This window comes from Phoxinus phoxinus (genome assembly GCF_949152265.1).
Source record: "Phoxinus phoxinus genome assembly, chromosome: 7".
NCBI classification, from domain to species: domain Eukaryota; kingdom Metazoa; phylum Chordata; class Actinopteri; order Cypriniformes; family Leuciscidae; genus Phoxinus; species Phoxinus phoxinus.
Genome location: NC_136882.1, coordinates 4405806 through 4417565, shown reverse-complemented (window position 1 = coordinate 4417565; position 11760 = coordinate 4405806). Strand labels below are relative to the sequence as shown.

The following is an 11760-nucleotide window of genomic DNA, read 5'->3' as shown; positions in this document are numbered from 1 at the left end:
CGTAAAGGATAGGCGATATGCCGGCTGTAATTATGTACAGAATTTGTGTAATAAGTTATTACTGGGACACCAGAAACATATGAATACTTTTGGCATGGTTTTTGCAGTGGCATGGAGGAAACCAGATGCTGCTCAAATTGAAGTTTCAATTCTTGATCACACAGTAAGGAGAACAACATGAGTCACTATTCATGATATATTTTATATTGCAATAGACCCAAGAAATGGTTTTGCTGCAAAGATTGTAAAGCACATACAGCATCTGTATTGCAGGATGAATGTGTGACTGTTAATGTTCATTTTATTTGCAGTTCTGTCATTTAGTGAATATTTGGTTGACACAGCTTTTGACGTCTGTTACTATTTCTTAATAAAAACCATGCGTTTAAATGATTGGCATTAAAATTTTAATTCTATTGTCATTTTTAATGCACATTTCGCAGACATGTCTATCCAAAGTAACTTACATTGCATTCCAGATATACATTTATTTCATGCTTTCCCTGGGAATCAAACCCATTAACTCGGCATTGCTCTACTGTTTGCTACAAGAATGCCCAGTATACAATAATATAAATGCTAAATAGGCTATAATAGTAAGCAAGAAGAGAACCAGACTTAGAATAATCAAAACATGATCACAAAGAGTTAAGAACTTCAAGAATCTATGGTAGCAGTACTAAACGGATAAAAAAGAAGATCAGCATTGTTACTTGAAAAGATCCTCTTGATCGTCTCAGTGGAACATAGTCGTTAATTTCAAGCTACTTCAAGAAATGTATTCCTCTATTTTTTCCAAAAGCTTTGTTGCAATATCCAGTGCACTTCTAGCATTATCAACGCTGAACTGCTTGTTTGGAATGTGAGGAAATGGGTGATAGTTCGGATACTGAGTTTTTTTGCCATCAACACCAAGTTCAGTCAGTTGCCTCACAGTGTTTGGTAAAGAAGTCAACTGTGCGCTGTAATGGGACACCTGCTGAGCAAGGCTAGTTATTGAGCAGTTTTTGGGATGTTCTCCACTTCTCCTGTACATTGCTGCTATCAGGGCTTTTTCCACAGCCTGATGGACCTTAAACAGACACCACTCTGAGCAATCTCCTCCAGTGTCATTGTGAGCTGCTCTGATGTCACATTGAGCCTGTTCATGCCAGCGTTTTGCCTCTCCTCTGTTTGGCCTTGGTGTTTCTCTGTGGTGTGACCAGAAGTTATAGTGTCTTCTGGAGTAGTTCTGATAGAACCTCTCGCGTCCCCTCCTGTGTCTTCGCGCCTCTGTGTTCCACGTGTCATAGAAATCTCGAAAGTCTCTACAGGTTGAGGATGTGCTATGTGCAGTTTTCCCTTGTTGTAGTTCCTCAATTCTTTTCTGCAGGTATTTGAAAGCCTCACTGGCAAGTTCTTCATTGCCTGGGTTTTTGTCTGGATGCCACCGGAGGTAGAGACGTTTAATGGCTTTTTGTTTGTCCTCACTTGACATATTCCAGATTTCATTTAAGCTTTGATCAATTTTTCTTTGGATCTCTTCAAATGTCCCCGGAAAGCCTAGGTTGGGTGGAGGCCTGGATGTCAAAAGACGTTCTATATCTGTGCAAGTGGACCCTGTGTTGGGTGGAGGCCTGGATGTCAAAAGACGTTCTATATCTGTGCAAGTGGACCCTGTGTTGGGTGGAGGCGTTGATGTCAAATGACATTCTATATCTGTGCAAGTGGAACCTGTTGACACAGTTGCCTTCTTTTCTCGTTTAAATTGGTAAAGGTCAAGAGAGCTTACTTCAATGAAGTCATCAGTGCCAACTTGTATTTTATATCTGGCAGGAAAATATCTAATTTGTCCCATTGAATCATCTAGTGGGTTGATAACAATGGCATAGAAATATTCACCGGATTCGTCCTTGCTGAAGCCAACATACTCTCCACTTTCAAAGTTGTTGAGAAAGTTCATATCAAGGCAGTCATGCCATTCCTCAGGTATGAGACATCCAGGTTTCGGTAAGGCGTCATGTTCTTCCTCAAGGCCACTGTTATGAATGCTATGATTTGCCAAGGTTTTCTCAACATCCTCCATGTTATCACACAGCAGAAGATGCCCAAGAACTAGAAGGCTTGAGGTGGTCAGACAGTTAGTTAGAAGAGCATTGATTTCTTTAGTAAGACACATATTAACTTGATTTACTACTTTGTGGGCCATGTCATCATTGTGTTTCAAATAGAAACTGCATCCATCTTGCTGTTTTTTCACATAAACCTCTGTTTCAGCCTTACTACCTTCAAGTGGCTCATGGTTTAACAGAAGTTCAGTCTGAAGAGTTTTGCAACAGATAATCTTTATCTTAGAAAATATTTCTTCACACTTTCCTGCAGCTTCAGACTGTGAAACCCCACCTTTGCTGTCTTCTCTGATGAGACAGACTAGTCCATGAAGAAATGCAGCAGAAGACAAGTGTTTGTCAAACCAGCCACTAAATTCACATTCCCCTTCATCACAATATTGGACACTTTCTCCCTCCAGGTTTTCAGAAATGATATCTGAGAGAAATTTGGGGCGAACTTGCAGGGGAAGGAACTGCAACAATGTTTGATGTTCATAGTGATCATTTCCAAGATGACAGAAGTTTAACTTTTCCAACAGTTTCAGCTTGGTTTCCAAAGGACCCTCAAGTCTTGCAGGCTGGAAAACTGTGTCATTGAAATACAAAGTGTTGGATTCATAGAGTCTTCCATCTGTTGATGGAAGATAAAGGAGGTCATTTTGGAAAGAGGTTTTGTTCTGTTCCTCTTTCAGCAGGCAAAACAGCTGTTGTACAACACGCTTCACAGCTATCTGTTGATTTGCCTGAAGGCTGTCTTTCTCAGAACTATCAGAATAGATTTCTTGAAGAACAGTGATATATTGATTGATGGTGGGCCTCTCATGTACACCTATCTTCCTGAGGAAGTCTTCATATTTCATATACTTTGAGGGAATGCAGTATAAATAAGGCCTAAACTCAAGAGCATCATGTAGCACAAGTGCAGTCTGCTTTGCCTTCACAAATTTTATTCCGTTTTCCACCAAGATAATGGGGAGATCTGAGAACAGAGAGGCATTACAATTTATTGACTGCAGGTATGCGTACAATATGTTAAATACTGTTTCTCTTGTCTCCAACAATCTGTCAGTGTGACACTGAGACGTACAGATGTTTTTCAGATTAGCAGCTATTTGTCCAAGGGGTGGAGTCTCCAAGGCTCCGACATCCTTCATTTTCTTTATGTGACGTGAAGAGCAGAGTTCTAAAGGTAAATGTAGGATTGGCATAGATGTCCATATCAGATAATGGTGATCATTGTCTCTGTCAATCAATGATCCACTGATTGCAACAACTTCCCTCTCTTGAGCAAAGGCCTTGTGATAATCACAAAGTTTTTGCTGAATTTGCATTGGGAAGATAAATTTAATGTTAGCAACTCTGTTTAGTAATTTAGAGTTTTTGTCATTACCCATGAACAAAACAGTCTTGAGCAAAACTTTTGATCTTTTCTTAAGAACATCTAGAGGAGTGTTGCCACCAGTTTCAGATTCAATTTGTTTTGCAAACTGAATGATTTCCTCATCAGACACTTCATGTTTCAATCCAAGGTCCTTTAAGAGACGATGTGCTTTAGTTTGTTTACCTTGGAAATTGTCCCAAAACATTTCTGGCACAAATCTCTCTTTTGGAAGCATTACCCTGTAAAGGGATATACTGTCTTCAAAGAAGTATGAAGCCACCTGAAGAGAGCCATAGATGTCACGAATAATCCTGACGTCTCTCAATCCAGAGATGATCCTGGGGTCCACTGGTATAAACTTCATTAAAAACCGCATTAAATCAAGAAGCTTGGCCTCTTTCATCATGTGCACAGAAGGAAGAATAAACTGTACACAGAACTCCAGATCATCTAGAATATGTATGTCTAGACATTCTGCCAAGTCTTGGTTCACCAAGGTGTTCTTCAGGAAAATACTGTCACATCCATCAACATGGTACAAGTTAGGAAAGTCATTCTGATGCTTAGAATTCAGAATGAATATCATTCTGTGCAAATCAATCCTTTCTCGTTTTTCGGTTATCGACTCAAACAGGGGCAAGGACTTGATCATTTTCACATGTTGACTCTTGTTATTGGAATCTTTGATCCCGTGTTGTAAGATGCGTTGAAGATCTACACATTCATCTTTAGACAGCGCCTCAAACTGTGAATGAGGTACATCATAAACCTGCCCCAAAACAGCACTGCTGTCTCCTGTTTGCAGGAGTTCTGGATTCATATACATGGGACAGAACTGTCTGAGATCACTGAAAAAGCTGAGGTCTAATTTCATGAACCCCAGTTTTATGAGAATGGATGCTATTTTTTCATTTGGATACTGAATCACTTTTGATATATTCCCCATTGTTTGTAAGAAATGTGTGTTATTTTGACTGGGGCAGATTACTGGTAAAATAGGACTGTCATCAAAGTGCTTTTTTATCTCACTGTAGACATTCATCTTTTCAAAGTCCTTCTTTATCTCACTGAGGACATTTAGACTTTCATATTGGTAGCTTTTACCTTGATCCTCAAAGAAGCTCCATAATGTTTTCAGCCATTTGATCATCCCTGTCTCCGCTTTGTAAAGCTGGCACCTTTGATCAATTAATGTCTGACTGAGCAGTTGATCAAGTTTTGGTTTCAAATACTTTGCAGCTATGACAATTGTTAGGTCCTTAATAAACTCTCCATCATGCAGAATTTGGGAATGACTTCTATTGACATCATTGTCTGCAAACATTTCCTGATGTCCTTGGAAAAGACTGCTAAATTGTGATATCAGCTTTGGGGATTTACAATCAAAGACTCTTAACATCTGATCTTCTGTGAGAAGAAGAGGCAGCCCATTGAGATCATGGACATTTTTCCCATCAGCATTTGTCAAGCAGAAGCTCAGAAGTTTTGAACATCTTGTTTTGTCTTTGATCCATGTCTGGTTGATGGGCAAAGGCAAACCATCAGTTGTCTGGGAAGGATCATTCAGCGATCTTTGCTTCAAGAAATTCATCACTGTTGAAGTGCTGACTTCTGTCACATTCACACCAGCTGCTTTGAAGGTGGCTTTTATTTCATGCATTTTACAAGTGTCTGGCACTAATTTTATCCCGGTGTCATCTAAAATTTCCAAAATGTCATCACTGTTGTTACTTGTAAAATATGGACAATGTTCTGAATGTGGTTTAGATAGACTGCACCAGGTAACTGTGTAAAGATGTGATGACTCAACAGAAACAGCATGTACAGTGGGTATGACAGGAAGATCACGTTGGCTGATTGATTTATAAACCTCATGAATCATCTCATGCCAGACTTTGTCTACTCCCGGAGAAATGCAGGGAAAGTAATTAAGGCAAGACGTTTCTAGCTGTGACTTGAGGCATACAAGATCTGTAGGTGTATCTGTCTTCATGACTGAACACAGATGTAATAGCAGATCAGCATAGAGTGGTGAAATGATGTTTACTTTCAGTGACTGGTTCCATTCTGTCTTCGGACTATCACCATCTTCTTTCCACAAGTCCCTTCTAGAAGAATCTATTTCAAACTGTGCATTCACATGAACTGGTAAACCAGTTTTTCCAGGTAAAGGCAAAGAGCAAAATGCCCTGCCAGTAAATGTGTGGTTAAATGAGCTTTTCCAACAAGCAGCCAGAGCAGCTTGAGGAACATCTTGCTTGTTTTTTTGCTCATAGTTTTGTTTTGAGCTAAAGCTAAAGTTATCTGCAATCACCCAATGACTTAGTTTATTTCCAGATGAGATTTGCATTTCATAGATGGTTTTGCAGGGCTCTGCTGTTCCTGACATCAGGGATTCTTGATCATGGCTGTTTCCCTTGCTTACCATGCTATTCTCTGTGTATTTCTTTTCAATAAGGAAAGAACTTTGCTTTCCATCTTCACTGATCTCCAAGAACTGTATTTTTGTGATGTGCTTCAAGAAGAGAATTAGTCCTTCAGGATCTTCAGTCAAGGCATAGTAAAGTTCATCCATGTCACGATCTGTGACGGTATGTCTAGATATTTCAGATTGTTCTGCCATTTCCTCTGTCCTGAGAGGGAGCCTGAACATGGTTCCAGAATTGAGTGCAAACATTTCTGGAAGAAATGTATGATAAACATCCTCAAAAGACTTTTTAAATTCATCATCAACTGAAAACATGCAGCCTGGGGACTGTTTTGTTATACCTTCCACATATTTTAGATTTGGATCAGAAATGCAGAGCCATTTGTCACCGGTCAGGATAGATGGACAATCTGTCAGATGATACACAGAATTGAATCCAAGTCCATATTTTCCAGTTCTCCCTAAAGTGCCATGTTTTCCTCCTTCCCCCAGCTGTTGAATACCTCGCAGATCATCATCAGAAAATGTTCTGTTGTTGTACACACAAAGAGCCGGGCCTTGAACCAGTTCCCATTCCTTTCCAAATATCTTTTCTGTCTTATGTTTTCTTTTGTCCCACACAAAGTGAATTTCTGTTGCCTGTGCATCATCAGCATTTTGAATGAGCTCTTTCAGAATATCCTTTTTAGATGGATATGCATCAATTATATTTTTTATTCGGACAGGTAGTTTCTCAGTTTGTCCAAATTCTTTGGCATGAAGGGAAAACTCACTGACTAAATGATTTTTCAAAGTATGGTGTCTTGTTGTTGTTACACCAAAATGGCAGGCCACAGACCGAGGTATCAGATCATGGGCGAGCTTGACATCAGCTGAGACAGGCATCCATGGGCTGTCATTAAATCTCAGCTCTTTAGAAGATGTCAACACACCTCTCTCATCAGGTATGAGACAGTTTGTAAGCTTTTCTTCTTTGATTTTGTATAGCCCATTTATGAGAATTGTGACACACTTATGGAGGTCTGACATGGAAAGAGGTTGAGATTCATATAAATCCTTAATTTCCTTAAGTGCAAATACAAACTGCTCCTCTGTGAATTGTTTGGTGATACCAAGGTAGTCCCAGAGACTCTCAAATTTGGAGAAGATGACAGGAAGCACATAGAGATATGGTTTCTCCTCAAATTCTTTACTTCTGGCCACTGACCCCACATTTACAAAGTGATCCTCAATGAAAATGAATGGAAATGATTTTGCATAGGCAATAATGGGATTGGGATCTTTCTGTTCCAACAAGTAGTCATTGAGATATTTATAGCAAGTCTGGGCAATGTTGAAGATAGCCGTCTTTTCAAATGCATTGCAGTGTTGATGTGCTTTTAACAGCTGCTGAAGAACCGTCTCAACTGGTGGATCTGTCAGTACTCTCAATTTTTGGAGAACTGGATCATACTTGTTTATTTGAAGGTTTGAATGATCAACTGTGAATTCTGTCATGCTTACTAAATTGCGACAAATGTCACTGTAAACTTCAGAGGGTTTTTTAAGAATGGTGGCATTCTTGTTTTGCTGAACTGAAGGAAGTAAGGCAGGGAGGAATGGTATTTGAGACATTGTGTGCCAGTGCAGAGAATTCACATCTTCTGAGGAGTCTTTCATTGACTCCACAAGGCACTGAAGACGCGTACGACATTTAGATTTATCCTGTTGCCAAACACTGGATATCTTTCCTGCTCTTTCTATGATGTCCTCTAAAGGGAGGTGGTCACTCAGCATTCCCAAATCTGAAAGTCGTTGAATACTTTTTGGTGAGAAAATGTCATTTGTTGTTCCTTCAAGAAAGCATCCTTCTTCAAGTTCATACAAACAAGCCATTTTACCTGAAGGATTCACAAGTCGCTTGATAAATTGAAGCTTCTTACAACTCTGTGTTGGAATACAAGGATAGCTTTTCAGTAGGTCATCAACAGCAGGATCATTCAAGTCAATGGCATTCAGCACAAGCGCATTTCTGTTGTGCGTGTCCACAGAACTCAAGTTCTGAAAAACAATTTCGTAAAACTCAGGCCAGTTGATTGTTCTTTGTTTGATCTCTGGCTCGAAGCCACAATCAATGAAACTCTGTTTTACCCATGATGGGAGAGAAACAACACAAGAATATGAAGCTCCCAAGCTCAAGAGCACTTTCATGGCAATGTCTCCAACGGATCGGTTCTCCTCTATTTTTGGATTCAGAAATCTCACATTGTCTATAGAACACCAATTTTGTCCATTGCTGAAAAGCTCCAGAGATTTGCCATTGGCATTCTGCACAACTGCTGAGTAGAATGACTCAACCATGGGTAAAAATGCTTTGTTTACTGTCTCTGTGTTAGGCCAGAATGTATGGAAGGAATAGTTCTGGATATTACCATTTTGGGTCATTTTTTTCAGCTCAAGCAATGAAGTGATGTAGGCAGAGGTTACAGCATCTTTCATCAAAGCTTTGTTCCACTCAGACTTCACTCCTTTTTCCCATAGACTTTTCCTATTTGATGTGACTGCAAAAGTTCCATTGACATGGACTGGAAGACCTGTCTCAATTGAGAGAGGAAGAAAGCAAAAAGCCTGGCCTTCACTCTTCAGGCTTTCATCAGGGGACCATGAATTAGTTTTTGCCTCTTTATGCAAAGGTACAGCTATACCTCCAATTGGAAATGAAAACCCAAGTTCTTGTTCATTTCTTCTCTGGAACATTTGCAAAGAATCATGCTCCCCAAAACAGGAGTACAAAAGCCAGTACTGGGTGAGGGATTTACCTGAGTTCACCTGAACTATTTTAACAATGTGTGCTGTGTTGACATCAATAATGTTGTGGCATTTGATATCACTATTTCTGAAAGTTTTCTCAATCTCTTGTAGATGTGTATCATTCGAGACAACAAATGGATTCATGACTTTTCTGGATATTTTGAGAGGAGTCTGAATCTGATCATTACATGGAGGATTCGATGCATTTTCAGGGACAATTTGAAGGGACATAGATTCAATACTATTCAAAAATAGTAGGTGAGTTTGTGAGTTGTCAGTCAAATGATTTTTTAAATTCCTAATTCGCTCTTCGTCAAATACCTTTGAACTGATCTCTGACTTGTTGGCCTCCTCCAGTGTGCGAAATGGTAATTTAATCAAAGTACCATTGTAAGATTTCTCGCTGTTTTGCACTGACAAATCACAATCAAAAATTCCTTCATAAGATTTAAACTGTCCAGGAAACCTTTTGTACAGTCGTTCCTGGAATGGGTCAAGTTTAATTCCTGGGTTTCCTTTGCTGAGAATGTGCTTTTCCAAATGGGTGACATTTGGATCAAGTATAAGAAGGCTTTTTCCACTCAAAATTGAGGGAATATCAGTCACATGGTAAACAGCATTAAATCCAAGCCCAAACTTTCCAATCATCTCGAATTTGTTTTCCTTTGATGCTGATCCCACTTTGACTATGTTTATCCAGTCTTCTTGTAAAAAGAGCTTGTTGTTGAAGATCCAAAGGCATGGTCCATTGCAGAGAGCCATTCCATGATCAAAGAGTGTTTCAGGGGGGTCTTTGTGTTTTCTGAAGTCAAGGAGGAATTTACACGTGGTTGCCCCAGCGTCCTCAGCATTTTGTAGGAGTTCTTTGAAAATGTCACTTTCTTCATCATACTCTTTAAGAATGTTTTTAATTCTTTGAGTAATTGGTTCAGATTGCCCACACTGTTCTATACCAAAGGATTCTTCCTCTGCTTGTATGAGCTGTGGTTTTAAGATGCGAGTACTTAAGAATGGGACTTTCAACCATTTTGCAGTGATGGGTAGAACTTCTTCATGAATGACGTAGAACTCCTCATTGTCTTGTTTCAGGTCATCAAGTCCTTCATCACTGATGTCACAGAAGACTGTTTTGGACAAAGACTGCAGAGTAAAGTTTTGACTTTGTGCCATGACAGGCACAGGGGTACTGTCCTTTAAAAGCTTCTCATTCTTTCGCATCCAGTCAAGAATGGCAATTGACACTTTAAGTTCTGTCAAGTCTCCATGAGGAGGATACCTGCAGTCAATTCTTTGTTTTATGTCATGCAGTATATCTTCAATCTCCTCTTCGGACAGTGTTTTCTTCACACCAAATTTTGTTAGCAGGTTTTCATATTGCAAAAATTCTTCAGGCACTTTCTTGATGTAGGGGCTTAGATCCAGTTCAGGTGGATAGGCTAAAACTATATCTCCTGGACAGAAAAACTCACTATTATTCCATATCCAGGGGATGCTTTTTGTGTCCATCAAATCTGCAAAATTTCTCATGTTATCTTGCATGAATTTGTAAATACTGTGCAGCTCGGTTTTAAACTGAAAATCTAAATTTGGGTTGACCGTTGATCTCAGTGCAGAGAGGTTCTCCAATACTTTTTCTGCAGGAGGGAGCTCATGAAGTCCAAGATTTTTGCATACGTGTCCTGTTATCTTAGATGTAAGTGGCATTACATATCCAACAATTGAAGAATACTTTGAATCCCTTACTTCAGCTGGCTTATAGAGATCTCTCGTAAGATTTCTACAAATGCTTCCATTCAAGAACTTTGGATTTTCACAGGGAACCCACTGCATTTGCTTCAGCTCTTCTATCTGTGTCTTGGTGAACTTGGAAAGGAAATCATTCTCATTCAGGACTCGAACAAGAGTATTTGCTTTTTTTAATGCCTTATCTGGTGAGTGGACACAAAGCTTTTCAATATGTTTTATGACTTGGAGTAGGTTTGCTGTTGATATTTCTTTTTGATCTGTCTTTAGGCCAAGGCGTTGCAAACTTTGAAGCATTTCCTGGGTCTTCGTGTAAATAGGTGGGGGAAAGAAATCTGCCTCAAAAAGATCCTGAAATGTCCTGTTTCTTGGATCAAAAACATCTGAGGTGTGTTTCTGTTCTCCGTGAGTTGTCTCAATAAATTTGAGACTTTTAGTTTTCATGAGCAGCTGTTCACTTTGTGGGAGTAGAATGCTACCATTAGTCAATATCCAGGTCATTACTGTCTGTTCCTCCCTTTTTTTGAAAGAAGCTGCCTCAATAGAGTCAACCAAACGAACCGCCAGGTTAGCGGCATCTAAGAGTTCAATATTCAGAAGAGTCAAAAGTCTGCGATCAGCTTCATTTGCACACTGTACAATGGTCTCAGGCATTGGCAAATATTTTGGAATGGCTGGATTGGTGGTTAAAACAACTGCTTGCTTTGATTGAACTGCAACATATTTGCCAGACATCATTCTGAAGATTGGCAACATGGAAAGCAAGTTCTTTTCAGCATTTGAGAGAGAATTATCAAATAAATAAGAAAGGTACTCTTTCAACTCCTCTTTTTCCTCTGATGAAGCTGAGGCAATACCTTTGATGACCCGATCTCTGTGTGAGTTCACAAAAACTTGTAGAACACTTCTTGGTGAAGCAGGAAGAACATAGCTCTCAATGTCATGATGTCTAAGACATTCATCTCTTTTTATGACTGTACACCCCACCATTCCTAACACTTTCTGAACATGATCTGACAAGCTACTCTGAAACATCAAAGTTGTGTTACTTTGCAACCTTTCTAACAATATAGAATTGCCTGAACTCTGTAGTGGCTCCAGTGGTATTAAAGGCATGTCAATAAAGTCATTTAACTCATTCCATTCAATGCTAAGAAACCTCCAGAATTCAGCCAGCCAGCTTTTCGGGGGATGATGCTTTTCTGTTGTTTTCCATGTCACATGACCTTGGGTCACCTTCCAGTCCATGGGTAAGTGCTTCTTGGTGAGTGCAACAACATGATTAGCATCCAAATTGATTATGTTGTATATGCCTGTAAAAAGTTGAA

At 39.5% G+C, this 11760-nt stretch overlaps 1 protein-coding gene across 1 annotated transcript in view; it reads right to left on the bottom strand.

The window, feature by feature from the left end:
- Window positions 1-443: 443 nt before the first annotated feature.
- Window positions 444-11760, bottom strand: part of LOC307001927 (sacsin-like) — a gene marked incomplete at its 5' end in the record, with an annotated part of 39202 nt that continues 27885 nt past the window's right edge. Inside the window, one exon of the mRNA XM_079619007.1 lies at window positions 444-11745. Within this exon, the coding sequence (XP_079475133.1) occupies window positions 770-11745 (10976 nt within the window). The 3' untranslated portion in view covers window positions 444-769. The remainder of the gene's footprint in view (window positions 11746-11760) is intronic.